Source organism: Callithrix jacchus, chromosome 11 (assembly GCF_049354715.1).
Source record: "Callithrix jacchus isolate 240 chromosome 11, calJac240_pri, whole genome shotgun sequence".
NCBI lineage: Eukaryota > Metazoa > Chordata > Mammalia > Primates > Cebidae > Callithrix > Callithrix jacchus.
The window spans coordinates 94329719-94356378 of NC_133512.1; the positions used below are offsets into that span (position 1 = coordinate 94329719).

A 26660-nucleotide genomic window follows, 5' to 3' on the forward strand; every position below is an offset into this window, starting at 1 on the left:
CAAGAGATCAAGACCATTCTGGCTAACATGGTGAAACCCCGTCCTACTAAAAATACAAAAATTAGCTGGGCGTGGTGGCGTGCACCTGTAGTCCCAGCTACTTGGGATGCTGAGGCAGGAGAATCACTTGAATCTGGGAGGTGGAAAAAAAAAGAAAGTAAAATTATGTTGGTGCCATAGCTTGTAGACCTTTTTGCTAACATAAAGCATGGTACAGCTAAAGCTGAAAATAATAAATAAGACACGGCACCTTCAGCTTTTGGGGGCTGCTGTAGTTTAGATGTTTATTCCGTACCCCCAACCTCATGTTGAAATTTGATCCTTAAGGTTGGAGGTAGAGGTGGATCCAAATACTAATGAGAGGTATTTGGATCAGGAAGGCAGATCCCTCATGAATGGCCTGGTGTCATCCTCGAGGTAATGAGTTAGTTATCCCTTTACTCGTTCCCTGGGTAACTAGTTAAAAAGAACCTGGCACCTCCTTCTCTCTCTGTTGCTCTGTCTCTGGCCATGTGATTTCTGCACACTGGCTCCCTTCCACCTTCTGCCATGAGAGGAAACAGGCTTAGGACTTCACCAGAAGCAGATAGTGGAGCCTGAGCTTCCTGCACAGCTTGCAAAACCATGAGCCAAATAAACCTTTTCTCCTTATAAACTACCTAGCCTCAGGTATGCCTTTACAGCAACACACATAGACTAAGAAACTTAGTAGCAAGGAGTGGGGCACGCTACAAAGGTACCTGAAAATGTGAGAGCAGCTTTAGGGCAGAGGTTGAAAAAGTTTTCAGGGCTCAGAAAAAGAAAGATGGGGGAAAGTACTGAGCCACGATGGAATGGAAATTTTAAAAACAAAAATGAAACTACTGGCACTTCACCACAGATAGTTTGAGAACTGGTACATTTAGAACTAAATGTTAATGCCAATCAGAATCGCCCACCCTCTGAACTTCTGATTCAGTAAGTCTGGGTGGGCCCAAGAATTTGTCCTTCTAAATCTCCCAGCTGATGCAATAAGGCAGGTCCAGTGCCACAGTCGGAACCACTCTCTAGAATATATTAATATTTCAGAGTAGAGATGACTCTGGTTTATCTTCAGAAATCAAACCGAGTCAACATCGACTTAATTCCATAGATTTTATTTTCATATTTAGATAATAGCCTTCAACTCTTAATGAGAAAGATGCGAAGCTCAGCTTCCTAAGCATTAATACACACGTGAGTACACACCTGGACACATCTGTGACATGCATTCACACTCACTCACACACACACTCACATGGAGTCAGTGGGTGCTGATAATTTCAGAGCCCCCAATTCTAATTAATGCTTGAGCACTCTGAGCACAACACAGAAGTGAGAGATTAAATCTTATTAAACTGTTGTGTTTTGCAAGCAGCTATTTGTCAGGTCCTTGGAGAAGTTTCATGATATTCAAGGTCCAAGACTAAGATCAGTTTTTCAAGTAAGTCCACATATAAAAACAGCATTTACCACCATGCTAGCCAAGTCGACCAGAGGAAAACATCTTGCAGGAGAAAATCAAACAAATGACAAAATGTGGATGAGAGAGGAGACCCACTGTGTTCCTCCATCAGCTATCTCCCGAACTCTCTTTAGGGTCCATCTTCAGCCTGAGATTGTGGCTGGATGGTATGATTAGAGGGGACCAAAGTGTCCTGGGGAGCTGGGCTCAGCTTCCTTAAGTTTCCCAATGTAAAGACAAGGGTAGGCATTTCACAAACCCAGGTAAGAATATATGTTTGGCTTAAGATAATCAAAGAAGGCTAAGAAGAAAACGCAGGAAGAGGAGAAGGAAGAGAAGGAGAAAAAGAAGGAGGAGAGAGGGAGAAGGGGAGGCAGGGAGAAATACCAGCAGCAGCTACAGAAGGGCTTTTGTTTTAATTCACCCTCGGTTTGTGTGTGGCTGTAATTCCTAACACTACTGGAAGCTGAATGCCTTTGTCTCTTGCCTTTCCCTTCTTGAATAATGGGGAGTTATTTCATAAAGGTAACGATTCGGAATGCAGGAAACTACCTGATTAGAGTGAAAGCTATCTTAATAAAAGTTATACACAAACCAGCCAAGCACAGAAAATATGCTCACACATTTAGAGGCGACTATACAAACTCAGACGGTGGTCAGTGAGGTGAGACCTGAGATTCCAGTGGAAATAAGGCTGGTTCTCAACACTCGCGTGTTTCTCAGAGCCCTTGTTTGCCAGGTAAACACTGCTTATTGTGGAAGGCCTCAGACCACAAGACGCAAGGCCTCTGATACTGAAGACGGCCATGTTCCTTCCTCCTGCGTCCAGTGATTAGCATTTGCCAAAGTCTCTACATGAATCTTTCTGTTTCGACACTCCCATTTTCATTTTCTTGTTGATGCCTAATTTACATATTTATGAGGTACACGTGCTATTTGGATGTATGTTTACTTAGGCTGTTCATCACCTCATACAGTGATCATGTCTTCATGCTGGGAACACTGCAAATCTTCTTTTCTAGCTGTTACTATTAATTTCTTACAAAGTCTTACTCTGTCACCCAGGCTGGAGTGCAGTGGCACCATCACTGCTCACTTTAGACTTGAACTCCTGTTCTCATACAATCCTCCCACCTAAGCCTCCCAAGTAGCTGCGATTACAGGTATATGCCACCAAGCCTGGATTATTTTCTTTTTTAATTTTTTTTTACAGATGGGGTCTTAAACTCCTAGACTCAAGTAATTCTCCCACCTCAGCCTCCCAAAGTGCTGAGACTACAGGTGTGAGCCACTGCACCCAGAGTCTTTTAGCTATTTCAAAATATACAATGACTAGTAATTGCAGTCACCTTACTGTGCTGTTGAACATGAGAATTTACTCCTATCTAACTGCACCTTCATAATCAATGACCAACCTCTTGATGATTCATTCTCTCCTGTGATGTGCTTGGCTTCACATCCTCCAGGTATCTGCCTTGGTGTTATCTTTCTTTCATTGCTCCTTACCCACATAGCTTTTGGAGACAATCTACTGTTTCACTCCAGACTGCTGTTTTTTCATCAGTTCACTAATGACTCAAAAAAAAAAAAGTAGCATCGATTGGTGAGGATGTGGAGAAAGGGGAACACTGAACACTGTTGGGGGGAATGGAATCGGTACAGCCACCGTGGGAAACAGTGTGAAGATTCTCAAATCGGCAACAATAAATAGGAGGGAATTTGTGGAAGCTAAGAAACAGAAAAAGACAGCAATGGTTGAATAAAAAATAAGGTATCTTGTTAAATCCATAGTTACTCTGATCAAACGTTTATATCTAAGTTGAAAGAAATAGAGACATTTTCCTGAGAAAAGAGATTATGATGGGACCACATGGCAACTGTTGGAACTTACTTGAAAAGTTGTCATGTGAAGTAGGGATAAGACAATCTTTGTGGTTAAAAGGCTTAAAGCTAACACTGTAGGTGAAAGTGTAATGGAGATACGCATCTTTCGAACATAAGAGGCACCATTTTAACAAATAGAACTTGTCAGCAATGGCAGAAGTTTCCAGTCCTTGGATGTGTTCCAGCAGAGGCTAGAAATCCCCTAAGGATAGAGCAGAAGAGATACTGTCCCACACGATCTTTTGTTTTTCTCTCCCATCCTCCAAGCTCTCTGTTTCTTTCCAGTTGCAATTGAAAAAGAAGAGAATTTCTGAAAGCATATACTGTGGTGTGCAAAGAACCTGGGCTGGAAACAGCTCAGCACCTGAGCTCCTCCTCTATTAATCAGTCCCACCATACAATCTCTCAAAATCTTAGCTCTTTCAACCATAAAAAAAGAACGAATATCTTTCTTTCCAACACAATGGGTTGTTCTAATATAATAACAGAGCACATATAAAATTATTTTGGAAGCTGTATAGGTTCTCTACAACTGTAAGTTATTAATTAGGTTTGAAATGAAAGGGTGGAGATCTTAAAAAATAGATGTACAATTTACAGTCATGAGATAAAAAACAGCAAAACAAGACCCTTTTATAAAATGTTTGCTCAGGATATGATTTGGTCTGATAAATGGAATTTTCTGGAAAGCTACTATTTAACCAGATAGTCTTTGATTTTCTATTATAAAAAAATACGTTTATGTATTACTTTTTAAAGAGATGCTGTCCTGCTTTGCCACCCAGGCTGGAGTGCAGCGGCACAATCTTGGCCCACTGCAGCCTCAATGTCATGGGTTCAAACGATCCTCCTGCCTCAGCCTCCTGAGTAGCTAGGATGACCGGCACATAATACCCACTCCTGGATGATGATTTAAATCTTTTTGTAGAGATGAGGGTCTCGCTATGTTGTACAACCTGGAACCAAACTCCTGGCCTCAAGGGATCCTCCCACCTCAGCCTCCCAAAGTGCTGAGATTACAGGAATGAACCACTGCACCTAGCCTATTAATTTTTAATGTGTTAATTCATTTTTGCCTTACTTTTCATAGAGAATGTAATGCACAATCAAAATAATTTTGTAAGAATGAACAAATTTTGGCCTTTAGGCTTGAAAATTATTAATTCTTACTTCCCAAGAATATAGAACAAGAAGGCATGGAACACTGAGCTGAAGGTATAATGAAGTCAGAGCATACCACAGAGTGCCACTTTTTAGATTAATGTAATGAAATGTATGGGACTGTTAGTCCAGTTTGCTCAAGCTCATAGCTAAGTCCCTGTTAGTGGAGTTTTACTATGAGTTGTTTATATAGGACCAAAACCATACAATGAGAATTATTTAAAACAAAATTATGTGTAGCTTAATAGGGGCATTAGTCCAGCAGGAGGGGAAAAAAGAAAGAGAAGAAAGTCCCACTTTTCAAATACCATTATCAGTGAGGAAAATGTGATCAGCCTTAGACTTCTCCTCATAGTGAGACCCAGCACAGACCCATCCCATCCAGCTGGTGCCTTGCCAAACCGGCCTTGGGTCCGGCCTGGCTAGCCAGCATTCCCGCCTGTTTTTACAGATGAGTAACACCACTCTGGAAACCAGAACATCCTTGGCACTTCTATTTTATTATAGTGTGGTTATTTTTTTAATATCCAAGAAACCCAAGCAGTCAAGGTGATTGCACCCACAGGAGCTCTTATCCAACAGATCTTCAGCTATGCTGGACAACGGCGCCAGTATTTTACATCCGAGCTGTAAGAACAGCGTGTGTGCGTGTGTGTCTGCATACACAGGTGCACATGGGTGCATACACACACATATACAGTCTTCTTGGGTCATCAAGTCTGGTGAATGAATTCTCTAGATTTTGTGCTTATTGACCTATACATTGATGCCATCTACCTGTTTTCCCTGAATACAGTGGCATGCTTTTTGAGACAGACTGGTGAGCTGGGGGATGTCACATAAGTCAAGCCAGATGAAATTATGATGCCAACAAAATATTTGCTCTGGCATGGAAAGTGACTTCTAAAGCATGTCCTACGATCAATGCTGAAGAGACAGTAAGAAGGCTACCCTTCACTGGGAGAGGGACTTGAAAGGGACTGCAAGAACAATCAATCTATTCAAATTCCCGTATTCTACACATGAGGAAAACAGCAGCCCACGGAGCTGCCTGCAGAGGCCTCTCAGCGGCCACTGCAAATCCCAGAACTTCTCCTGCTACTCGAGGGCGGCCTGCAGCTTTCCTTTATCACCCTCCTTGCTTCTACCTGCTCCACTGAGTTTGTAATACATTTTCAGAGGAACCTCAGACACATAATAGTGTATCTTGAAGTCAAAAAGATTGCTCTTTTCTGGACATGAAGCCAAAGGAAAGAAGGACAATTGAATTTCTTTAGAGATTTTTGTTTTTCCTCCAAATCCAGTCTATAACTGAGGTTAGAAAACTTAAATTAAAAACACAGCATGTTTCCTCAGCTTTTCCCTGGCCACTATTTACTTTTCTCTCTCATGGGTGTTTCACTTCATCTTTCTCCTTATTCTGCGTTCTCTGCCACCGTTCCATATATGTGCCCACCTCCACAACCCTTGGAATCAGACTTGATGGTACATTTCCCAGGAAGCTTCCTCACAAATGTTCTATTTCCTTAGGCTTTGAGGGTAATATTTATTTTAAAAAATTGCCTCTGACCCACTGGTTCTGAGTCTTGGCTGCACAACAGAAGTGTTATTAAACGTATTAGTGCACAGACTGCAGCTTGCAGCCATGGAATCAGAACCCCCTGGGTGTCTCTAGTCGGGGGTGGGTACTGGGGCAGGGGTAGGGGGCAGGAGGAACTAGTGACTCCAGGCAACATTGAGAACCTCTACCCTCAACTGAACATTCCCAACTCCCCAGTGCCCATAGATGACTCTGGATTTCTCAAAACATCCCAGCTGATTCTACTGTTCAGCCATTGCTAAGAGCCACTGTCCAAGATGGGTTTTGAAATGTCTACTTTCTGAATGGAACCCTTTCTCCCATTGTCACAGGAAGCCACAATGATAAAGGGGGATTCTGGTTGGTTCTGCCTGCCTGTCTGTTCTTAGCTTAGTATGGTCAAGAGTCCTAGAAGGTCTGGGGTACGTTCTTGAGTTCTAAAACGTTGTCTTGCTATCAGATAAAATTGGCTCCCATAACCGAAAGAGGTCACAGAATTCCTCTACGTTGCTGGATTTATTTTAGTTTAATAAACAGAAAGTTAAAAAATGATCCGGAGTAAATGTGTTTACCTCTGGAAAAGCTGATTGTACAAACTGGGTCATTCTCGTCATACCCAATGGATCCTTGTGGTCCTTGGAATCCAAGGGTGACAGGGCAGTCCCCAGGACGTTTAGTCTTTAATCTTTCCTCCATCTTCATGAAGCAACTGAATGTCTGAGTTGAGGGGCCAGGGAGAAAGCACTGGGGGCACATAGCATCTGCTCCAATCATTAAATTTCCCACAAGCTCAGCTGCTGAAATGGCCTGCTGTAGCTCTAAGACCAGGTTTACCTCGTAGCTGCTGAAACAACCTTCAGTGACTCTAAGACTAGTTTTACCCACCACAGTCAACTCACCGATCGGAGCTTGCCAGCTTCCAAAAGCTTCTCCAGGGCCTATGAGTTTTCTTTCAAAACAATGGGTCACATTTGCTTTACTAATAAAACTCACAATCTTCTTTGTTCTTCAGACATACTGAAGACCACTGGTCTGTGTATGCCTCAGATTGCAATTCTTGCTTCCCAAGTAAAACATTCTAAGTTGAGAGATTCCTCTCTATATTTTATTTGACTTCTATGCCGTCCCAAATAAAGAAGATGCATTAGCTGTTTACACCCTAAACTGAGCATAAGTTTCCACTGGTAACTGAAGTAGAAAATACCCTATGCATGGAATTATCTCTCCCATTACCTGACGCATTAGAACTTGAAAGAATTCTTAAAAGAAATGTCCAAGTACAACCACGAGCCTTTCTCACAAATGCAGAGTCTATGGTAAGCAGTCTTCAAGCAAGGAACAACTATCCATTCATTTAACAAATTAATCCACTGGAATGGTTCCTGCGCAAAGCCCTTTGTCCATGGGGTGAATGAATAATAGATGTTCATATTTCAACATGCACCACCCCTCTTGGTAATAGCACAGAGGGTTCACAGTCCAAATGATGATCAAGCTAGCAGTACTGTGATTACCGACCAGGACATGTTACAGAAAGGGAGATGACGGCTGTGCAACAGGACACAGCAATTTAGCAGGTTTTTATGTCCAAACGCTCAGACGCAGTGGATATAGGACTAAAGAACTAAACACGGCTCTGTGAAAAAACAGGACAGCCCTCTTCACTATGGTTTTATTGAAGAAATTTTACAAAACATCCTTTGGCTTTGGGGTCTTCTTCCTGGAAATCGGCATTTTCTAATGGGCCATGAATGTGTTTTAACTCTTCCCAGTCCCCCAAATCCTGCAGGGAGGATTATGAGATGGACCCATGCCTAGCCACATTTTCCTGAACAGATGGGATTCATCAAATATTTCAAGGATGAGTCTAGTTATAAGGGTGATGGTTTTATGAACGGATATTGAATAACTAGCAAGCAGAGAAATACCCACCTAAGTATCACAACGCTGTGACCCATGGTGAACACTCTCAGAAACCTGTGACCTTAGAATTTTTGGAACCAATTTTGAGAAGGCAAATTCCCTCAAAATCTATGGTACAGTGCTCCCATTTGGAACCAGCACCAAGCGTTTTGTTATCAAGTGACCAATCTGATACCAATTGCCCTCAGACAGAGGAAAAATACTGCATTACTAAAGGCTACCCTCCTAAAAATGCTGTTCCCTGCTGACTTCAAATAATAGAAGCTTTGGCTGAGCTCGGTGGCTCATACCTGAAATCCCAGCACTTTAGGGGACCAAGGCAGGCAGATCCCCTGAGGTCAGGAGTTTGGGACCAGCCTGGCCAACATGGTAAAACCCGTCTCTACTAAAAATACAAAAATTGGCTGGGTGTGGTGGCACATGCCTGTAAACCTAGCTACTTGGGAGGCTAAGGTAGGAGAATTGCTTGAACCCAGGAGGCGGAGGTTGCACTGAGCTGAGACTGTGCCACTGCATTCCAGCCTGGGAGACAGAGCAAGACTCCATCTCCAAAAAAGGAAAAATAATAATAAAAACAGAAGCTTTTTGTCCCACACGAGCCTTCATAACTTGCCTAAGAACCTCAAAGAGCCTCTGCTCACCCGAGCTAATTACAGGTAGTCATCACTGGAATGCCATTCTGCTTTATTCAGCTGAATCAGCAAAATGCTCAGATGCCGGAAAGAAAACTCCTACTGTGGAAGGTTCACATTCAGGTGTTTTATCCAACACGGAAAAGAGAAGATAATGGTTCTGGAAAAATCCTAGGCTCATCTTACCATAGATACATCAACCAGTGACTAAAGGCCTAAAACCAGTGTCAGTGACCACAAGGAAAAACTCCAGCTGTCCCTGTACAGGGAATTCAAGATGGCCGCTTTCATGGAAAACCAGCAACAATCAACAGTGGGATTCTCAAGAGTCAACATGGGCAGGGCGCGGTGGCTCAAGCCTGTAATCCCAGCACTTTGGGAGGCTGAGGCAGCTGGATCACGAGGTCAAGAGATCGAGACCATCCTGGTCAACATGGTGAAACCCCATCTCTACTAAAAATACAAAAAATTAGCTGGGCATGGTGGCGCGTGCCTGTAATCCCAGCTACTCAGGAGGCTGAGGCAGGAGAATTGCCTGAACCCAGGAGGCGGAGGTTGCGGTGAGCCGAGATCGCGCCATTGCACTCCAGCCTGGGTAACAAGAGCGAAACTCTGTCTCAAAAAAAAAAAAAAAAGAGTCAACATGGCTTGCAGACCTCTGATGCTTTGTGTCCTATGTCGGAACCTCCTCTAGACACCAAGGGCCTGCCCAACCCTCACTTACCCTCCGCATACCGGTGGAGCCACCAACACACATACCAGGGAAGGGGGGATGCCAAGGGTCACAGGGCGGTCCCCAGGATGTTTAGTCTTTAATCTTTACTCCATCCTCAGTAAGCAACTCGATGTCTGAACAAAGCTCATACAGACAGAGTAGGGGAATTCGGCAGGAAGCATCACCCTTCTGATAACATTTCCCACTAACCCCAGAACTTATTGCAAGAATATATGCCTCTGCTAAACAAGTAGGATTTCAACAAAATAGCAATAAAGGAAGACTAGGTTGAAAAGAAAGCACACATCATCCTCCCTTTGAACTCTCAAAGGTAGATTTTATGGGGGAAAAAAAAACAGGCATTTTTAAAAAAACAATTATTGTTCTGAGCCAAGTAAAAAATATTTATCTCTTACTATATTAAATTACAGATTAACTATGGCATGGTTAGCCTGTGAGTTCTCACAATACTAGAAGTTTATGAAATAACCTCTTCTCAAGAATAAAAATCGAAGTTCTAAACTAACCAGTCATGGTGGCTCATGCCTGTAATCCCAGCACTTTAGGAGGCCGAAGTGGGCAGATCACCTGAGATCAGGAGTTCAAGACTAGCCTGACCAACATAGTGAAACCCCATCTCTAATAAAAATACAAAATATAGCCAGGTATGGTGGCATGCACCTGTAATCCCAACTACCCAGGAGGCTGAGACAGGAGAATCGCTTGAACCTGGAAGGCAGAGGCTGCAGTGAGCCACGATGGAGCAATTCCAGCCTGGGTGACAGAGCAAGACTTTGTCTCAAAAAAAAAAAAAAAAAAAAAAATTAGCCAGGTGTAGTGGCACACACCTGTAGCCCCAGGTACTCAGGAGGCTAAGGTAGGAGAATTCCTTGAACCCAGAAGAGGGACATTGCAGTGAGCTGAGCTTGCACCACTGCACTCCAGCCTGGGTGACAGTGAGACTCTGTCTCAACCAAATGAACAAAAAAAGTTCTAAACGGATTCCACCTGTGGCATTTCTTTTACCCATTTGCTAAAAAACAAGATCAGAGAGTATGCCGGTGCACCTGCCTTCTCTTAATCCTCTGGGTGTACTCTGAAATAAATTTGTAAAGCAATGTGTGAGGCATAAAACATTTTTTAAAGATTTTTTAAGAACAGACTTTGAACTAAGCAACGTAGCATGGCAAGGACAAGCCAGGAGGCTACTGACACATTCTTGTAGGGCTCCTAGTGAAACAACAGGCGGCAGGTTCAGAATAATCATCCAATGTGGATGTCAGCAAGCAGGGGGTGGATTAGAATGCAATTCACAGCCATGGCTGGAACTGGATATGACATTTCCATGACCATTTGGGCTGTGCCACGTGTCTGTCTTCCTCTTTTTTAAATATTGGACCTCAAATGTGAGTCCAGACCACTCAGAGATCTTTGAGTGTCCTGAACTGAGATCTGGTCTGTGTGTCTCTGTGTGTATGTGGATTCAGTGTTACTCCACAGTATAAAACATTCTACCACTTTTTGTAGCTGTCAGATGTGCAGCAACTCAGCTGTCAGTAATAGGGGTAAATCATTCAGTCCTCATCTTGAATGTAAAACATCACCTGAATTTCAATCAAGTTGTGAGTGCAAAGAATTTGCCAGTCATCTAATCCAAGAGAGGCTGTGATTAGCAAGAGGCTTCCAAAGCAACTTGAGAGATTAACGATGGGTAAGTCCTAAATGATCACTTGGCTGAAGCCACATGGATTTTCTTGGAGCATGATATCTCACACAAGAGCCATAATTATCAATTTCGGAATTGATAAGAACACTTAAAAGTTGAGCAAGTGTGCATCTCATTGTTTTCTTGGGCCAACAGATAAATCTGAAAAGATGGGTTGCTGTAGAATGCTCCAGGCTCTGTTCACCTGGCTCCAATTACACTTGTTAACGTTAGACACGGGGAAGGGTTGCAGTGAGTATCACATGGAATATCCTCATTCAGAGAAGAAGTGAGAAATGCAATTAGCAATCCTTTTATTCTTTATTTGCTGAAGTAAATAAGTCGGGGCTGGGGGAGGGCAAAGACCATCAGGTTTCTAATAAAGATGCAATATGAAGATTTGGCTCATTCACAGCATGCCATATAAGTTATGAGTACAAACACTTATTTGGCAGTAGATCGATGTAATGAGTCAGTAGTGTTGCCTTATCAGTATAATTAACCTCAATCCTTAACTTCAGCCGCAGCCCTAAACACACAGGTTTCCCTAGCACATGATGGCATCACATAAATGAGGAATGATGGATGTGGGTGGACATTTAATTAAAAAACGTTACTCTATACACGTCTCTATCCTGTTTATGCAAAAAAAAATATGCTGAACAATACAATGGCTCAAGAAAGTGTGGGAAAAATGAAGGCAACAGATGTAGGTTCATAAACAGGCAATTAGGTCAGTCAGTCTGAGAACCACGGACTGAGGGCTGAGAACGATCCCTAGATGAGGGCTTGTAGTCTCAAGGGTGGGGAGGGGTTCTGAAGAGTAAGCCCGTTAATGCAGCGATTACTTTCTTGCGGGCTGCCTTGAACCCAGAGGCTCACACCTCAGTCCAGTCAAGTTCTGAACCCACGGCGCTCCTCTCTGCCAGGCAACAGGTGTCTGCCGTGGGTGTGGTTAAGCCGGCTGGGTATTTGTTCAATTAATACAAAATTTCCATTAACTGTGTGTTTTGCTTAAAGCGAGATCTAAGAATGCACCACTGCCTGGGTTCTCCCAAAGGTACCTCCCCACTCCCATCACTTGGACGCAACCCACTTTTGTAAACAACGCTGGACCTTGCCCCTGAAAGAATTTCTGCAATTCCTGGGGAACCCTCCAAAGCAGCATCTGCACATCTGCTGAACCTTCAAAAGTAGCAGGGCAATTCCCATCTCCTTGTTTGCCGCCCGCCCCCCCAAAAAAAGTGCCAGCCAGCAACATAGAATCAAGGACCCTCGAGGATTCCTCCACACCAAGACCTAACAGGTTAAAATAAACACACCCCTCCCCACCCCCGAGACGACAAACAATTTTAACAGAACAAGATGGCAACCCTCTCGTCCTTCCCGGAGACTCCAGTACCCTGACCCCTCGGACCCGTGCCCCGGCTAACGTGAGCCCCAGACCAGGTGCGCCCAGGCCGCGCGGGTCAGCGGGGAGCGGCGAGGCGGGTGGGCTCGCCAGAGAGGCGGAACGCCGGGTCCTCCAGTGAGAAAGTTATCCGTGCAGAGATGCCTCCTGGCCAGCAGTCCTGAACCTCCCGCGGACCAGCCGCGTTTCCAGGCGCGCGGCCCTCCCGAGGGGCGAAGTGCCCCTGACCTCCTCCTCCTCCTCCAGTACAGTCCACTGGAGCAGTGTCTCGCCCGGCGGCGGCAGGAGGCTGGAGCGCATCGGAGCGACTGGCATCTGCCCTCAGAGCTCCGAAGGCTCCGCAAACCCAACAGGTCTCGAGCTCCGGGTACTCGCAGCTCCGAGGCCGGCGCGGGCGCCACGGCCCAGTGGCCCTTCCCTGGCCAAAGTGACCCCCCTCTCCCCGCGTGTTCCCAAGTAGCCCTGGGGGTATGCCTGGGGCTTGGACCGACTGGCGGCCAGCGAGGGCTCCCCGCAGCCCCTTCCTCCCCTCCCAACCCCCATCTCGCGCCCAAAATACAAAGCCACCTGCCCGAAGGAGAGCAGCCACGGAGCCACAAAGTTGCAATTTGCAAAGAAATGCCTGCTCCTACGCCTCCGGGTGCCTCTGGGTAGGCTCCGTTGGGGAGTGGGGGAAGCGCCGTCGCGCGAGGGTCGCTGTCATTCCGGGGAGGTTGGGGACTCACGAGGACAGACCTCCCCGGCATAGCTCCTCGCTGTGGGTTCCCCGACCCCGCGCGCGCCCCGTCCGCACCACTCACCATTACGTTCCCCTGCATCTTCGCGGTCTTGATCATGGCCTTTTCCTTCATTTTGCCCCAAGTCCGAACCCTACTTCTGGCCCAGGGAAGAGTCACTTAATCCATTGTCCTGGTGAGGATTAAAGTAGACTGGACTGGCGCAAGACTGGCTGGAAGCGGCTTTTTGAAGGAAAAAAAAAGATCTTCCAGGTCTTGGGTTTTCCCTCCTCCGCTCACCCCTTGCCAGTGTCTCTACCCAGCGGATCCCAATAGCAATCAACTCTTTCTGGCCGCAGCCAATAAAAAAAAAAAAAAAAAAAAAAGCCTGGATAGCGAGCGGGTGGGTGTTGCTTTAAACAGAAAGCCAGGAGCCAGGGAGGGAGGAAGAGGCTGCGAGCCCAGCCAGCTAGGGCTAGAGGCAGCTCCGACCGCGCGCGTGTCCACCGAGCTCGCCGCCAGCACACTGCGAGCTACAGCGGCGCGGCACGCGCGGGGGACGCACTCGGGGACGCCGGCGGCTCGGCCCCGGCTTGGGGGGGGGGCTCCTCCAGCGGGCGGAGCTGGGTGCAACGGTCGCCGCTCTGGTCCCTAAGGGCGGGGACCTGGTCGGGCGGCGGCGCCAGGGGCGGCGTGTGTGTGTGTGTGTGTGTGTGTGTGTGTGTGTGTGTGTTTGTGCGCGCGCGCGCGCGCCGGGTATTCTGTCTGAACTGGGCTGGACTGGGAAGCCTTGGGCTGCATCAAGGTTAATCGAGCCCAAACTGTTTGGATTGTAGCGCAGCCCCTCTGCAAACGCCCCCTCTCGGGTCGACGCCCACTCCGCGCTGGACTGGACTGGGTGCGCGCGCGGCGCACTCACGCTCGGCTTCTACAAACAAGCGCTACGGTGACTGCCGCGGGTGGAGCCGCAGCCCGCAGCCGGGTGTTAACTATTGATCGGCTGCGCCTGCAAGAGGAGGAAGAGGCCGGGAAGGGCCAGACGCGGCCGTGCACGTCGCCCGCAAGTCTGGCGAGGGAGCGAAGGGGAAGTGGGGGTAGGCTGGGAGGGGATGGCAGCTTATAAATAATGTTGTGGCAGGTTACTATGGGACACACGTCGCGTCTCCATGGTTGCACTCTGGGTCGGCCTTTGCGTCCGCCGCCGCGGCAGTTCCAGGGCGCAGAGGACCGTGCCAGGAACGGCAGCGCCCGGCTCCCAGCTCGGATGGCTCTGCCGCTCTCCCAGCCGCCGCACACCTGGCTTCCCCGGCTCCACTTCCCTCCAGGCCCCCGCCCCAGCCGCGTCCCTCGGCGGCTTTCTTTGGCTGCCTCTTGTCTGAAGGCAGCGATCTGATTCAAGAGACCTCCCATAGCCCAGCCTGGCGCCCAGGACTCTCCATAGCCCTGAAACCCAGGCATTGGCCGGGGCCAAATCCCTGCGTGGATTTCCCTAACGTCCACCCAGAGCGGCGGGTTGACCAGTGACCACCTGCTACCCCTGCGTGCTCCTCCCATCAATCATTCATTCACAACCGCGGTTTGCTCCCTGGACTGCACAAGGATGCGCGCTCCCAAGAGCGAGAGCGCGCAGAGGTTGGTTCAATTCAGTTGCAGACCCACCCAGACCACTTCAAAAACCGGATTCAGAGCTGATAGACACATCAGGCTTGTGTGTGTGTGTGTGTGTGTGTGTGTGTGTGTGTGTGTGTGTAAGCATGTGCCAGCGCCTGAGGGGAGGGGCATGGCAGGAGCGAGAGTCTGGGAGGGGTTTGGGAAGCTTTTTCATTATTTACATTCACAAAAAAATCTCCTTTTGTAAAAAAGAGTAAGAGGTCACTTTCGAACTCACAAAGCGGATTATTTTAAGTAACTGCAACTGCAATTACATGTAAGACACCCACAATGCCCTCAGGCAAGCATGAATGATACATTATGTATTAATATAATATGTAATATGTATATTAGACACGAAAACATTAGCACATATGCATGAGCAGTTGTTTACAAGTATAAACTAATGATTTGGGCTTGAGAGAGGAAGTGGAATAAATAGGTATACCAAAGCAAAATACTTGAAAAGTCACTTTTAAAGTAATGTGGACCAGGCTTTGCTAGAAAGTGATAGGTGCACTTTAGCTTCTAGAAGCACTCTTCCTCTCTGTTGGGATTTGTCTGTCTCTGGCTGTGATAAGAAAATACTGGAAAATGGGTGGCTTATTAACAACAGAAATTTATTTCTCACAGTTCTGGAGGCTGGAACTCCAAGACCAAGGTGCCAGCAGACCCTCTGTCTGGTGAGAATATGTTCACAGATGACACCTTCTCACTGTGCATCCCATGGTTTGAAGGAAGGCAGCTGTCTGGGGTTCCTTTTATCAGAGCACTTATCCCATTCATGAGGGCTCCTCCCTCATCACCTCCTAAAGTCCTCACCCCCTAACACCATCACCCTGGGGTTAGGTTTCACATATGAATTCTGGAAAAGGGAGAGACAAAAATTCAGACAACAGCAGGCTGCTCAATCACAACTTTTCTCTAGAAGGGAACACTTAGAGTACAGGTCACTTACACTGTTGAATGTCAGGATAAGCCTAGTTGAGTGTGGACAGAAAATGTCACCAGTCTAAATTCTATTTTAAGCAGTGTTAAAATGGTTCTTTTTCTTCTTCCTTTGAAGCGGCACTCATTCATCTAGAATTTTTCTCCCTCTCTTTGCCACCAAGCAAGGACCTCCAAACTTCTCCCCACAACCTGCCTTTTCCCATCCCATCACCATGTGATGGAGGAGAGAGGAAAAATAAAGAAGACAATTTTTTTTCCTGGAGGGCATCTCGCTCTGTCACCTAGGCTGGAGTACAGTGGCGTGATCTTGGTTCACTGCAACCTCTGTCTCCTGGGTTCAAGCAATTCATCTACCTCAGCCTCTCGAGTAGCTGGGACTACAAGGGCCTGCCACCATGCCCAGTTAACTTTTGTACTTTTAGTAGAGATGGTGTTTTACCACATTGGTCATGCTGCTCTCAACCTTCTGACCTCAGGGGATCCACCCACCCTGGCCTCCCAAAGTGCTGAGATTACAGGCATGAGCCACTGTACCTGGCTGACAAATATATTTTTAGCCTTCCATTTTTATAGTTTTCTTCAAATTATCCCTGGAAATGGGAAGTGTTATGATATGAATTAAACCTTTAGGTTAAGAAACAACTCTGTTAGCAGACACATTTTCTCCCAACACTTCACCATCAGCTTCCAGTCCTGCTACTTGTCAGGGGTGCTGAGTTCTGCTCCTCCTGCCCAGGTTCTGACCCAGAGCCCTGCAGAAAGAACAGGGTTGAAAAGCAGGCATGGGAGGGAACACTGCACAGAATAAAACAGCAAAGCCATCCTGAATATTCAGGTAGTGTCTGTTCATTCTTTGCAACTTGTTTGCCTTGAGCCACTGCCATATGGAATACTGGGAAGGAAAAGAATGAGGATTAGAGGTCTCTGTAAGAAAGAAGGGGCCAGGCGTGGTGGCTCACGCCTGTAATCCCAGCACTTTGGGAGGCACAGGCAGGCAGATCACCTGAGGTCAGGAGTTCAAGACCAGCCAATACAAAAATTAGCTGGGCATGGTGGATGCCTGTAATCGAAGCTACTCTGAAGGCTGAGGCAGGAGAATGGCTTGAACCAAGGAAGGTTGCAGTGAGCCCAGATCATGCCATTGCGCTCTAGCCTGGGCAACAAGAGTGATACTCCATCTTGGAGGAAAAAAAGAAAAGAAAAAGAAAGAAGAAAAGCAACCGTGTAAGGAAAAAGTGCTTAAAATAGGATAGTTCTCAATTTCTGTATGAATTTGGGGTATTAAAATTTCTGAGAAAATTCGATGAGGAACCATTTGAAGATAGCATGACCATTGGAGGCTCTCTTCCCATCCCATCCTCAAAATGACTTTTTCTTGTGCTATTTCATTCACAAACAGGGACGCAAAAGTGGTCCTATATTTATCAGCAGCATTGGCTCTTCTCTCTCTAGGTTTTGCAGCTGTATTTCCTGTTATTTATTTATATATATTTTACCCACACCACAGGAATAGCATGTTTATCTTACAATCCTCACTGCACTGTTTCTGTTAGGTTTGACCACATAGAATCTGCCCTGTTTTGGAGCACCTAAGTCCTATAGAATCTGCCATGTCTTACAGCACCTATCCCATTTACCTCTGCCTGCCACCACACCTAGCTACTTTTTGTATTTTTAGTAGAGACCGGGTTTCAGCATATTGACCAGGCTGGTCTCGATCTCCTGACCTCACGATCCACCTACCTCAGCCTCTCAAAGTGCTAGGATCACAGGGATAAGCCACCATGCCCAGCTGCTCCTGCACTAATTTGTGATTGGAATGATAAAGATATCGTTTGGGTAGCAGTAGGATTAGAAAACAGCCATTTATAGATCATCCATGCAAAACTATGAAGTCCAATGTCAACCCTGCTCACAGATGACCCATTTCCCCACTGACCCTCTGCAACCAAGAGATGGAAACTGAATTTAATCTCACCTCAGTGCTAATACTACATTACAAGGGCTATGTTGGCCATTAAATCAATTGTCTTATAGCTAGAATTGCACATCTAACAACTTATCACACATATTTACTTATTGGCATGGCTGCTTCTGCATCCCAACTTGAAGGCATGTGCCTTCACGTTCTTCTTAGGGTGCTCCTACTTTCACACTGTGACTGATGAGTAGTGGGCTGTTTAATTCATGTTTCTTAAACAAATGAAGCAATGAATGAAAGGATATTTATGCTACTACCTCTTCCACTATACTTGACATTACAAAATTTTAAAATAAATATCTTCTTTAAACCTAGCACACTGCCCTATTAATGAAGCATGTATCAAAGAAATTCCAAGTGTATACTCAAATAACTCCAAAATTAATTAAAAGACCATTATCTTTGGCAATGTTTCACTTTGCCAGAGTAGATGAAGAGTCAAAGAAATGATTTATGTTCATCTCTATCTCATGCTTGCTCAATTTAACAGGAACGTCCTGGGAATGAGATAGTTCAGACTAAATTCATTACAACAGGTTGATCTTCAGGTAATAGACTGAATTTCAGGTTCATCTCAGGTATGGACCAAAATACACAGGGATTCAGCTCAGTGTCTCTTTTCTCCCTTCAAACTTGTCTCTGAGCATTAACAAGTGTGTTAGGCTGCAGACCTAATTTACAAGAGGAGGAACAGAGGATGGAGCCTGGATGTCCCCAGCCATGTCCCATGTCACATGTTGGCGTAGGCCAATACCAGAACTATTTTAACTCTTCAGTTTCCTACTATAACAGATTGATTAAGGCCTCTTGATTCATGTAGTATTTTGTTGGTATTAAATACTACTTTACGGAAGTGTAAGAGTATGAAACAATTATTGGGTTCCTCTATATATGAGAACATATACAGAAACCTTGTAACTAAGCAAAGTATTGGAAAATATAAGCAGTTAAGTGTATGTGATTCCTAGTATCTCTGGGCAATGTTAAATTCCGTTACATATCTATTTTATAGAACCAGTGAACCACATTACATGTTTTAGCATTCTTGTGGAGTTTTTATGGGAGAGTAATGGTCAAACACTTAAAAACTGAAAGCAATAGACATGCAAAACATTCAAACAAAGGGAGGGATTTTAGTTTGCTTAGGATAAAAATTATATGTAACGAATACAAAAATTAGCTGGGTGTGGTGGTGTATTCCTGTAGTCCCACCTACTCAGAGAGGCTGAGACAGAATTGCTTGAACCTGGGAGGCGGAGGTTGCAGTGAGCCAAGATCACACTGCTGCACTCCAGCCTGGGCAGCACAGGGAGACTCTGTCTCAAAATAAATAAACAAATAAAGATAAGTAAATAAATAAAAGGTATTTTGGAGTCAGAAAAGCTTGGGCTGGAATTTTAACCATAGTTCCCTCTCCCTCTGCCCCCTGCATCCTCACAATTATACACTCCTGCAGCTTCCTTCCCATCACCACTCAGACCCAGGTAACCAACTCTTCTCTCTGCTGGACCATTGCTATGATTTCGTTCCTCTTCTGCTCACATCTCCTTCTTTCACTTCTCCAGTGTATTTACCTGGAAATATTCGAAGTGCGAATCTCATCACGTCACCACCCTCTCCACAGCTAAACCCCTTTCCTGGAGTTCATTGCTATTAGGGAAGTATACAAGTTTCAGGACCTTGGACAGGTGCTCCCATTACTTACTATTCCAGCTTCCTGTTTTTCTTTTTCTATTGTCTTTTCTTTCTCCCTTCCTCCTTCCTTTTTTCCCTTCTCCCTCCCTCCTCTCTTTCTCTTTATTTCTTCACCTCTGTACTCCATTCGCATGGCTTTATTCAATCTTTGTACACACTTAATTCCTGCATAGGGATTTTTTTCATGCTATTTTCTTTACCTTAAATACTCTCCCCTTTCTTCTCTCTGTCTTTAAATATAAAAACAAATCAAAACATCTTGTTGAAGTATGACATTTAGAGAGGAGTGCCTCAGTCATAAGTGTGCAACTTAATAACTTATCTCAAAGTGCACACGTTCATGTAATCAAAACCAGATGAAGACATAGAACATAAGTGGTGTCACACATTTTCTTGGTGCATTCTTCTGGTTACAATCCCATTTCTTCCCTGAGAAAATCACTATCCTGACTCTAACACTAGTTAGTTTGGGAGAGTTTTGAACTCTATATAAATAGAACCAGACAATGTGAATGCCTTCTTTCACTCAGGTTCGCTTGGGAGAGAAAGATGTATGTAGCTGTAGTCAGCCTTCATCACTGCATGGCACTCAGTGGTGTGAACATAAAATCAATCCATGCTATTGTTGAGTCAATTTTTTTTTGTTTGGTTTTTTGCTCGGTTAGGCACTACCATAAATAATGATGTTATGACCATCCTCATAATACACTTGATTTATATATGTAAGAATTTCTGAAGGCTATATATCTAGAAATTTAATAGATTTATTAGAAGGCATATGTTTAGCCTGTGTAGCCTTACTGATAAACACAGGCTACCCAGAATTACCCCCAGAGCAGTAGGAAGTGAGTGACCTGTTGCTTCACATTCTTCTTAACATTTGATATTGTCAAGTTATATTTTGTTGTATTTCACTTCTGAGTCACATTTCTGATGAGAATACATGGATATCTTGCATTGCCTTAAAAGCTAATGACAGTAAAAAGGAAAGCTTTTATGTGTTTGTTAGTAATTTGGATATTTTATTTTGTGAAGTGCCTGTAAATGTTTTTGCCCATTTGTCAATTGTAGTGTACAGATTTTTAATATCCTAATCCAGTATAAAACCTTTTAATATATCCAGGATATGAATTCTCTGTTAGTTAATAAGTATTGCAAATACTACTGCTTTTTGGCTTCCTAATGATGTTCGTTTTCATTCAGAATAGGGTAATACTTGATTTTTAAAAAATCAATCTTGCACAGTGTTTATGTATTTAAGTATTTGCTTGAAAAACAACTTTTATCTTTTTGAGTTCTATCATGTACTTTTTATCCATTTAATTAATAAGATTGCTCATATGCACGATTTTTTCCTACTTTCTTATGCAATCATACATGACATAACAACATTTCAGTCAACCTATGACAGACCACATATACAACAGCAGTCTCAGAAGATTATAATGAAGCTGAAAAATTCTGGTTGCCCAGTGACATCATAACTATCCTAACACCATAGCACAATGCAGTTCTCACGAGTTTCTGGTGATACTGGTATAAACAAACCTACTGCACTGCCACTGGTTTAAAAGGACAGCACATACAATTATGCACAGTACATAATGCTTGATGATAATAATAAACACAAAATTGTGTTCGTGTCTTAGTTTTAGCAAAAAAGTTTAAAAAGTAAAAAAATGAAATAAAAATTGAAAATAGATAAGAGCTTATAGAATAAGAATATGGGCTGGGCATGTTGGCTCATGCCTGTAATCCCAGAACTTTGAGAGGTTGAGGCAGGCAGATCACGAGGTCAAGTTCAAGACCATCCTTACCAACAGGGTGAAAACCCATCTCTACTAAAAATACAAAAATGAGCCAAGTGTGGTGGCACACGCCTGTAATTCCAGCTACTCAGGAGGCTGAGGCAGGGAATTGCTTGAACCCGGGAGGTAGAGGTTGCAGTGAACCGAGATCGCACCACTGCTCTCCAGCCTGGATGACAGAGCGAGACTCCATATCAAAAAAAAAAAAAAAAAAAAAAAAAAAAAAATATTTATGTCTTCACCTGTGTGATTACAAAAGAATCAAACAATTTTTAAAAAATTAAAAATGTTACAAAGTAAAAACATTATAGTAGGCTAATGTTAACTTATTGAAGAAAGAAAAGTGTTTTGTTTTTTTTTTTTTTTACAAATTTAGTATAGCCCAAGTGTGAAATGCTTGTCAAGTTTACTGTAGTGTACAGTAACATCCAAGACCTTCACATTTACTCACCACTCATTCCCAGACTCACTCAGAGCAATGCCCAGTCCTAGAAGCTCCATTCGTGGTAAGTTCCCTCTAGAGATATAACATTTTTTCTTAGGCCATAATATTTTTTTTACAGCCATCATTACATTAGGTTTAGACCATTTTCAGCACCCCATAAAGAAATCCCTTAGTAATCAGACCCCATGTGCCCCTGGGCCCAGGCAATCACTCATCTACTTTCTGTCCTTATGGATTTGCCTATTCTGGATATTTCATATACATTTTCTATGTTACTTTTTTGTATGTGCTTTGATTGATCTTAATTTTTATTTATTTCCTTTTAATACTTTAAAACAAGAATCAATACTGTAAATATGAGCCTTAAGAGTCTTTGACACCTCTGACATCCTATCTTTTCCATCCTGAAATTTATCCCACAGACAGAGTCCCACTGGCTACATTTCCCTTACAAAATGTTAAATGATTAAATATCCTAAGGCCAAGAAAGTGGTACCAGTGCACGGGAGTCCTCAATCTCCCAGCTTGTAGCTTTTTGAGTTGCTGACTTATGATATGTCAGGAATCAGCCCCATATATTTGTTATAGCTTATAGATAATATGGATCTCTGAAATGGGAAGAAAAAGTGGTAAAAAGAAAATTGCCTGTACAAATCGCCCTTGAGAAATATGGCATAATATTTAAATGTTTCATTTTAACTAAAGTGTTCTTTCAGAATCAAGATTTTTTTTAAACCATGCTTGGCCTCACCAATATTGACTTGCTTTTATTATTGCTAACAGGTCCTCTGACTGGAAGATACCACTTCATCTTGCTTGTCATAGTAATTAGTTATAATCACTTGTTTTTTGAAAGAGAGAAAGAAAGAAAGAGAAAAAAGGAATGAACAAGAGGAAAAAAGAGGAAGAGGAGGAGGGAGAGAGAACAGGAGTGTTGCTTAATTGCCCAGGCTAGAATGCAGTCTAAAAATGGGTTTTGAAAACCTCCCTTATACCATCAATCATGCTTAATAATGGCCAACCAATATTTCATTTAAACCTGTGAGTAGGTGTGATGTGGTACTGATAAGAGTGCATGTCTTGTGTGTTTAAAGTGGAGAGTTCTATAAATGTTTATTAAGTTTACTTGTTCTGGATCTGAGTTCAAGTCCTGCATATCCTTATTAATTTTCTGTCTTATCGATCTATCTAATATTGATGTTGAAATCTCCTGCTACTACTGTGTGGGAGTCCAAGTCTCTTTACAAGTCTTATGTATCCTGTATTGGGTGTGTACACATCCAGGATCATCAGCTCTTCTTGTTGGGTTGATCCTTTTACCATTATTCCCTCTATTGATCTTTGTTGCTTTCAAATCCATTCCATCAGAGGCGAGAATGGCAACCTCTGCTTTTTATTTATTTATTTATTTATTTATTTATTTATTTATTTATTTATTTATTTTTGCCCTCCATTTGGTTGACATATCTTTCTCCATCCCTTTGTTTTGACTCTTTATGTATCCTTGCATGTAAGATGGGTCTGGATGCAACATATCGATGGGTTTTGGCTGTATCTTTTGATTGGGGGACTTAGTCAATTTAAATTCAAAATTATTGCCATTTGATGTTAGCTGGCTATTTTGCCCATTAGTTGATATTATAAATTCTTTATTATGTTGATACTCTTTACTTTTTGGTATATTTTTAGAAAGGCTAATATTGGTTCTTCCTTTCTATGTGTAATGCTTCTTTCAGAAGCTCTTGTAAAGCAGGCCTGGTGGTAATGAAATCTCTGAGTACTTGCTTATTCACAAAAGCCATAATTTTACTGTACCTTATGCCATAATTTTACTGTACCTTTTCGATTTTAGATATACATATGCTTACCATGGTATATCTAAACATAGAAAAGGTACAGTAAAATTATGTGTTCAGTCCAGTAACGTGCTGTTCAGATTTGTAGTATAGGAGCTATACCATATAAGTGTGTAGGAGGCTGTACCCTCTAGGTTCATGTAAATACACACTATGATGTTCACACAATGACTAACATCACTGAATGTTGGATTCAGAAAGTATCTCTGTCATTAAGCAATGTGTGATTGCATATAGGTATATTTTTTCTAATCATTGTTTTGTACAATCAACATTCCCTTGAACATAGTCACACATTTATCCTTTCCAATCTTCTCTTTTTTTTTCTTTTTTTTTTTGAGATGGAGTCTTGCTCTGTTACCAGGCTGGAGTGCAGTGGCACGATCTTGGCTCACCGCAACCTCTGCCTCCCAGGTTCAAGCAATTCTCTTGCCTCAGCCTCCCAAATAGCTGGGATTACAGGCATGCACCCACACCCAGGAAATTTTTGTATTTTTGGTAGACACGGGGTTTCACCATGTTGGCCAGGATGGTCTCGATCTCTAGACCTCATGATCTGCCTACCTTGGCCTCCCAAAGTGCTGGGACTATAGGCATGAGCCACCGTACCCGGCCCCATTCTTGTCTCTTTAAGTTCTCTATTTTCATTGGTGATTATGTTTTTTTGAATAAAGAATTCTGTCAGTCATTCCTTTACTGGAAGTTTGACAAATTTCCTAGGTTTTTGTTTTTTAAAAAATCCTTATATTTTTTGTTTTGAAGGAGAACTTTAGAGCCTATGGAGTTCTCGGCTGGCACTTACTTTCACTCTGCACTTGACAATGTCATGTCTCTATCTTCTGACTTCCCCGTTTATGCAGTTATTATTAGTATTATTATTTCCCCTTAAAGACAACCCATATTCTGTCTCTGCCTTTTTTTAAGACTTCCTCTTTTCTTCGGTTTTCTGAAAGTTTATTATGATATCCTTAGATATATTTTGTCTGTTGTAATCTGTCTGAAGTTCATAGCACAGCCTAAGTCTGTTTGATTTTTCTGTTACTTTTGAAACGTTCTCATTTGTAATATAGTTTCCTTTCTATTCTCTCCCTCTTCTCCTTCTGCAACTTCTATTTCACCTATACTGGAGCTTTCCAACATCTATGATGCATGTTACACTGTTTCCTACATTTTTCTACTTGTATCCACACACTGAATTTTTTTGTTTGCTCCCTTATCTTCTCTTCAACGGTGTTAATTAGTTGTTAAATCCATCCATTGAGTTCTTAATTTCATATGTTATTTTGTTTTCATTCTCATATGCCCATTTAATTTTTGTTTCCAGTTCATGGTATAGTTCTACATTTTGGGCTGGGCATGGTGGCTCACACTGTAATCACTGCACTCTGGGGAGTCCAAGGTGGGTGGATCACACTTGAGGTCAGGAGTTCGAGACTAGCCTGGCCAACACAGTGAAACCCTGTCTCTACTAAAAATACAAAAATTAACTGGGCATAGTGGCCCACGCCTGTAATCCTAGCTACTTGGGAGGCTGAGGGAGGAGAATCTCTTGAACCCGGGGGGTGGAGGTTGTGGTGAACTGAGATCATGACCCTGCACTCCAGCCTGAGTGACAGTCTCAAAAACAAGTAAATCAATAATAATAATTCTACATTTTATGATTTAGTTTTACAAACATGCTAAAGTCCATATCTAATAACTTTTTTCTGATTCTTCTGTTATTCGTGTGTGTGTGTGTGTGTGTGTGTAGCTGTTGCTCTTTGGTTCATTATTTTGATCTTTCTTGGTAATTTTTGCTCAAGTCTACATATTTTCAGTAATAACTGTGAAGATAATTTGAGGCTCCAGATGCTTTGTCTTCCTCCAGAGTGGATTCACTTTTGCTTCTAGCTAGCTGGTAGGCAGAAGGCAAATAGTCTTCATTTAGACAAGGGTTAATACCTTTAGAGTCTGTGCTTTTGTCCTGAGGAATAATCCAACTCTCATTATTTTTTTCTAGCATGTAGTCACTGGGGATTCAAGTTCAAACTCTAGTGTGTTTCTCAGGACTCCTACTCATTCTTAGACCCTGAGTTTATACAGCTCCACAACCTGTCAGCTACCCTGGGCAAACGAGTGAATATATTTCTCCATCTCTCTGTTCTTCCATCTTTTGGACATAAGGACACACGTCCTCACTTCCTTGGCAGCTCTGCAGTGCCTTTGACCTTTTCTGGATGTTCTGGATGGTGGGTTTGTTCTGCAACACCAGTCTTCCATTTCTGAGGGCAGTGCTCCCGTCACTGGTCCCTGCATTACCAAGTTAATGCCTGTTGGTCCATTCATCTGTTCTCAAGGAAGACCTTCCAGACTTTCCTCTCTAGAATCAACCGCCTTTTAAAAGCTCTCACAATTCTGTGTAATTCTACCTTGTATATTTGCCAAAGTTGCAAAATTATGTTTATTTTTGCGACTGTTAGAATTTTGTTTAACCTCTGTAACTAGATGTTAGGCTTTATAAGGGTAGGATTATTGTCTATTTTCATTCATTTTAAATTAGGTAGCCTCCAATGTAGTTTGAAATGGATGAATATATTGTTTAAATGCTACAGATACTGCTATCATTTGGTTTCTTTGGCCACTTCAAATCTCATGTTGCAATCTGATCCTCAGTGTTGGAGGTGGGGCTTAATGGGACGTGTTTGTGTCATGAGGGCAGATCCCTCACAAAAAGATTAATGCCGTCCTTGGTGGGGGTGGGGGCAGTGAGTGACTTCTGACACAGGATTCCCATGAGAGCCAATTTTTTTTTTGAATATTTTTATTGCATTTTAGGTTTTGGGGTACATGTGCAGAGCATGCAATACAGCTGCATAGGTACATACATGGCAGTGTGCTTTGTTTGCTTTCTCCCCTTCACCCACATTTGGCATTTCTCCCCAGGCAATCCCTCCCCACCTCCCCCTCCCACTGGCCCTCCCCTTTTTCCCCCTATGGACCCCAGTGTTTAGTACTCCCCTCTCTGTGTCCATGTGTTCCCATTTTTCATCACCCGCCTATGAGTGAGAATATGCGGTGTTTCATTT

General features: G+C 43.3%; 1 protein-coding gene and 1 long non-coding RNA gene across 3 annotated transcripts in view; one reads left to right on the top strand and one right to left on the bottom strand.

Annotated features, from left to right (window-relative positions):
- DPP6 (dipeptidyl peptidase like 6) overlaps positions 1-26660 on the bottom strand; it is a 1158816-nt gene that overhangs the window by 1013383 nt on the left and 118773 nt on the right. Inside the window, exon 1 of one of the 2 annotated variants that reach the window (XM_035255081.3) lies at positions 13294-13868. The exons of the other annotated variant lie outside the window; for it this stretch is intronic. Coding sequence (XP_035110972.1) covers positions 13294-13344 — 51 coding nt within the window. The 5' untranslated portion in view covers positions 13345-13868. Of the gene's footprint in view, positions 1-13293; positions 13869-26660 lie in introns of those variants that run through there. 2 annotated transcript variants of the gene reach the window in all.
- LOC144578405 (uncharacterized) overlaps positions 13968-26660 on the top strand; it is a 33351-nt gene continuing 20658 nt past the window's right edge. Inside the window, exon 1 of the long non-coding RNA XR_013524129.1 lies at positions 13968-14841. This is a non-coding gene — a long non-coding RNA (uncharacterized LOC144578405). The remainder of the gene's footprint in view (positions 14842-26660) is intronic.